The following is a 3,449-nucleotide window of genomic DNA, read 5'->3' on the forward strand; positions in this document are numbered from 1 at the left end:
TTTAGGAACCAGTAATCCAATCACATTCAAAAACGTAGTAATTTGCACTTGACATTTACAGAATTGATATTTCCACTAAACATATCTCTGACCAAGGATGTTACTGTTCAAAGTCTACAGCAGTTGAGCTTCATAACCAAATCCATTTTCCATTTACCTACCAACTTCTTGCTCTTAAGAAGTTAAACAGAAAAATTTTTGCACTTTCAATCTCATATGGCGCATATGTACCTGATAGACACAGAATAGACAGAGACCAAACTACCCTATTGTATATTGATTAATGTGACAAGTTCTAAATACTTCGAGGTTCAATAATATCATATCTTAGTAAAATTTCTCGTAAGTTGTACAATTAGATTTATGTGCGTGTCCAATGTCTTACAGGGAGAGACAACAATTCCATCACTCTAGAAGCAGTTTAGGACTAATGTAAGTGACTTTTGTTACTTACATCTTCTGAAATACTTCTCAGTCAATATCATACATTTCATCCAGCAATAGCTTTTAGCAAACGTATTCAATTGGCCTCTAAAATTTGCTTGGTCACTGCTCAGGTGTGAATTCATGCTTCTTGCGTCCACCAACTAAGCCAACTTCCACGGTTGTTAAGTATATTCTAATTTTATTGTCGAACCTAAGAATGTGACAATGCAATAGAGTTTTGCTGTGATCTACTGTTCAGATATGTCGTTCTAGATAATACGTTGAAATTTAAAAGAGAGAAACGTGTCACGAACATGATTATTCACCTGGTAGGCTGGTACAAAATTGCAGAATTTATTTCTGCACAAAAAGCTATAATGAAATGATTAGACAGAGAACGGATTTCCTGTAAAACAATTTATATTTGTGGCATCAACCAGTGCTCTCTCTTTATTGACACTATCTTCATTCTTCAATAAAAAAAGTAGCTCAATTACCAAAAGCTGAAAACGTATTGTCTGCCTGAGAATAGCTAATTAAACAAGTAACTAACAAGAGATAACTAAATGAGAAACAAAACTAGGAAGAGATTGAGCAAATGAATCTAAAGCATGAAACTAGTTCCTTGGTCCTAAAAGGGAGATTGTTGTGAGCACTGAGCTATTTCACACTGCGAGAACAAATTTGTTCTCAGACTGGATCGAACTGTACACATTCCATTTCCAGGTTGCTAGCGGCCTAGCAACAGGTTAGCTCCTTGTGGACACGAAAGAAAATTCAGAAATTGAGCGAGAGAGAGAGAGGGATTAATATATGGTAAAATGAGATTAAACTCGCTATAAATTGACATGATTGTCCTAATGAACCAACAAAAGAAATACAGAACAGCGATCAAGAAAGTAGCTGCATACATGCTGAAAAACATCACCAGAACTGGAGATCTTCCATCTTCAATCAGTTGCAGGGCTTGTGCATGGTAGTCTAAACTTTTGTAACTTGCAATGATTCCTCATTATCTTGGTTACTATAGGTATCAACACCGGCAGAACTGCGGATAGAATGGTGAACCACAAAGTGATGTCCTTATCTGGTGATATTGCAGCCATGGAAGTATCATAAGTTGCCAAAAGCGCAAAAAGAGAGACTAGCAACTCCATTCTTAAGGGAAATCCAGCAGTGAGAACGTTTATCATGTAAGTGGACATAAAAAATCCAATTGAATTAAAAATCAGAAAAAGACCGTAAGAAGTCTTGCGGTGAGTGCCCATTACTGCTTCTCCAGCTTTGTGGGGTTTGGTGGATGTGGCGTTTGTGCCTGTACCTTGACTAGGCAAATAGTCGTCTTGCCAAACGCCACCGGGTGGACTAAGCACAGCTTGATATGTTGCTGTTGCAATTAATACAGCTAACACAAGTAATGTGTTTCGCACTTCATTTGGAGAATCTCTAAGCTTGTCAAACTTGAAGTAGTTTAGCAACTTTTCTGAGGGAGATTGAGCACGCACTCTCCTTGACTGAGTAGCTGGTGTACTCTGAGTTATGACAGCCAAATTATAGGATGATGCTCCACTTTGAGACGGCTGCAAGTCTGCTGCCCTTCTAGCCCCAGTTGCTTTAAGCATTTCCTCTATTTCTCTATCGCCCCCTTCAGATAATAAGCTATCAATAGGCGTAAAACCCCTCTTGTTCAACAAGTTGACCTCAACTCTGCCCTCATGAAAAACATTTTTGTCGAGCATGAAATCGATTACCTGCTAACGTAGTGTAATTTCAGTTGCTGAACTTTAAAACATCACGAGACAATGAACCAATATTCAAGGCGTTTGCGACTCACCTCATACTGCTTTCTCGAGACAGCAAGATGCAAAATGGACTCACCCTGATGGTCCTTCTTATTCAAGATCTCCCCATTGTTTGACCGTAACAGGTACTGTACCAAGAATTCAAAGGCTTCGAATTGGTTGTTCTTTAAAGCCAAATGAAGGATTGTCTCACCTCGTCCAGTCACATACCCAACTGACTCGGCACAAGCAGAAAGCAGTTCGTGGATGACATGAATCCTGCCTTTAATCGCAGCATAATGAAGAGGGATTCGCCTCTCTCTTCCCTTGATCAGGCACAGAAAGCAATTTACCTGCAAAAGCTCTTTCACAATTTGTATGTCCCCATTACCTGATGCAATATGCAAGGGGCTAAATCCATCCTGGTTGAGCTCTTCAGCAAACTCCGGCCTTAAATGTAAAACCTCTTTCACATAATCAATGTGGCCTCCTATGCAAGCTATGTGCAACGGAGTCTCAGAAACTGCCAATGGAGCTGACCTGAGTAGGAGGGGATTCTCTTTTATGAGATTATGCAAGTCTTGAACATTTCCTGTCTGCGCAGCTTCGATGAGCCTCCAATCCATCCTCTTTAGGTAATCTTGCAACAGGGGCCTTGAATGATTCAGGTTTCATTATTTAGTTTTAGCTCTTCGTTCTTGGAAAATTCTGGAGGAAATACTGAAACATTTGTGTCCCTATCATTCTTTTTTGTTATGCAAGTCAAAAGGACAAAATAACTAATCCTTTTGCGTTGACCTTGAAAATGGAGCTAGAAGACAAGAAGTTGTATCATAGATGAAATCAGGTTAAGTGGTCAAAGAAGACTAGAAACCACTAGGTTTGAATAAGGGCCACCAAAAAGGAATTTAAAAGGACCTTTCTGGATCGTAGGGCGGAGGTTCGACTCCCATCTATAATGAAAAAAGTTCAAAGCCCTTTGATTTAGTCTGGTTCTTCTCATACCTACTACTATCTTCTTGTACATTTTTTCTTTAGGTTCCCCTCTCTCTCTCTCTAGATTAGAATAAATTAGTTTATATAAAAGTTATTGATGCCACACAAAAAAAAAAAAGGTCAAAGAAGGTTAGAGTTTCATCTGATTGTAACTCATTAAACTGTCTGTAGAGGTGTCAAAATAGGTGATTTGGGCGGGTTTGGGTTAATTAAAATAGGTAATGAGTATAAGCGAGTCAATTCATT

The 3,449-nt window shown here is 38.9% G+C and overlaps 1 protein-coding gene across 1 annotated transcript; it reads right to left on the minus strand.

Annotated features, from left to right (window-relative positions):
- Positions 1–1,232: 1,232 nt before the first annotated feature.
- On the minus strand, positions 1,233–2,983 carry LOC113722804 (ankyrin repeat-containing protein BDA1-like). Its single transcript, XM_027246034.2, has 2 exons — positions 2,261–2,983; positions 1,233–2,177 (listed from the first exon to the last, which is right to left on the minus strand). The coding sequence occupies exons 1-2, from the start codon at positions 2,831–2,833 to the stop codon at positions 1,377–1,379; spliced, it is 1,374 nt and encodes a 457-aa protein (XP_027101835.1). The 5' UTR covers positions 2,834–2,983; the 3' UTR covers positions 1,233–1,376.
- Between the last annotated feature and the right edge of the window lie 466 nt (positions 2,984–3,449).

Source organism: Coffea arabica, chromosome 2c (assembly GCF_036785885.1).
Source record: "Coffea arabica cultivar ET-39 chromosome 2c, Coffea Arabica ET-39 HiFi, whole genome shotgun sequence".
NCBI classification, from domain to species: Eukaryota; Viridiplantae; Streptophyta; class Magnoliopsida; order Gentianales; family Rubiaceae; genus Coffea; species Coffea arabica.

Excerpts from the sequence above, each read along its gene's own strand:
- LOC113722804 (XM_027246034.2), bottom strand. The coding sequence starts at position 2,833 with ATGGATTGGAGGCTCATCGAAGCTGCGCAGACAGGAAATGTTCAAGAC. Across the intron at positions 2,178-2,260 it reads TCTCGAGAAAGCAGTATGAG|GTAATCGATTTCATGCTCGA; the intron begins GTGAGTCGCAAA and ends CTACGTTAGCAG.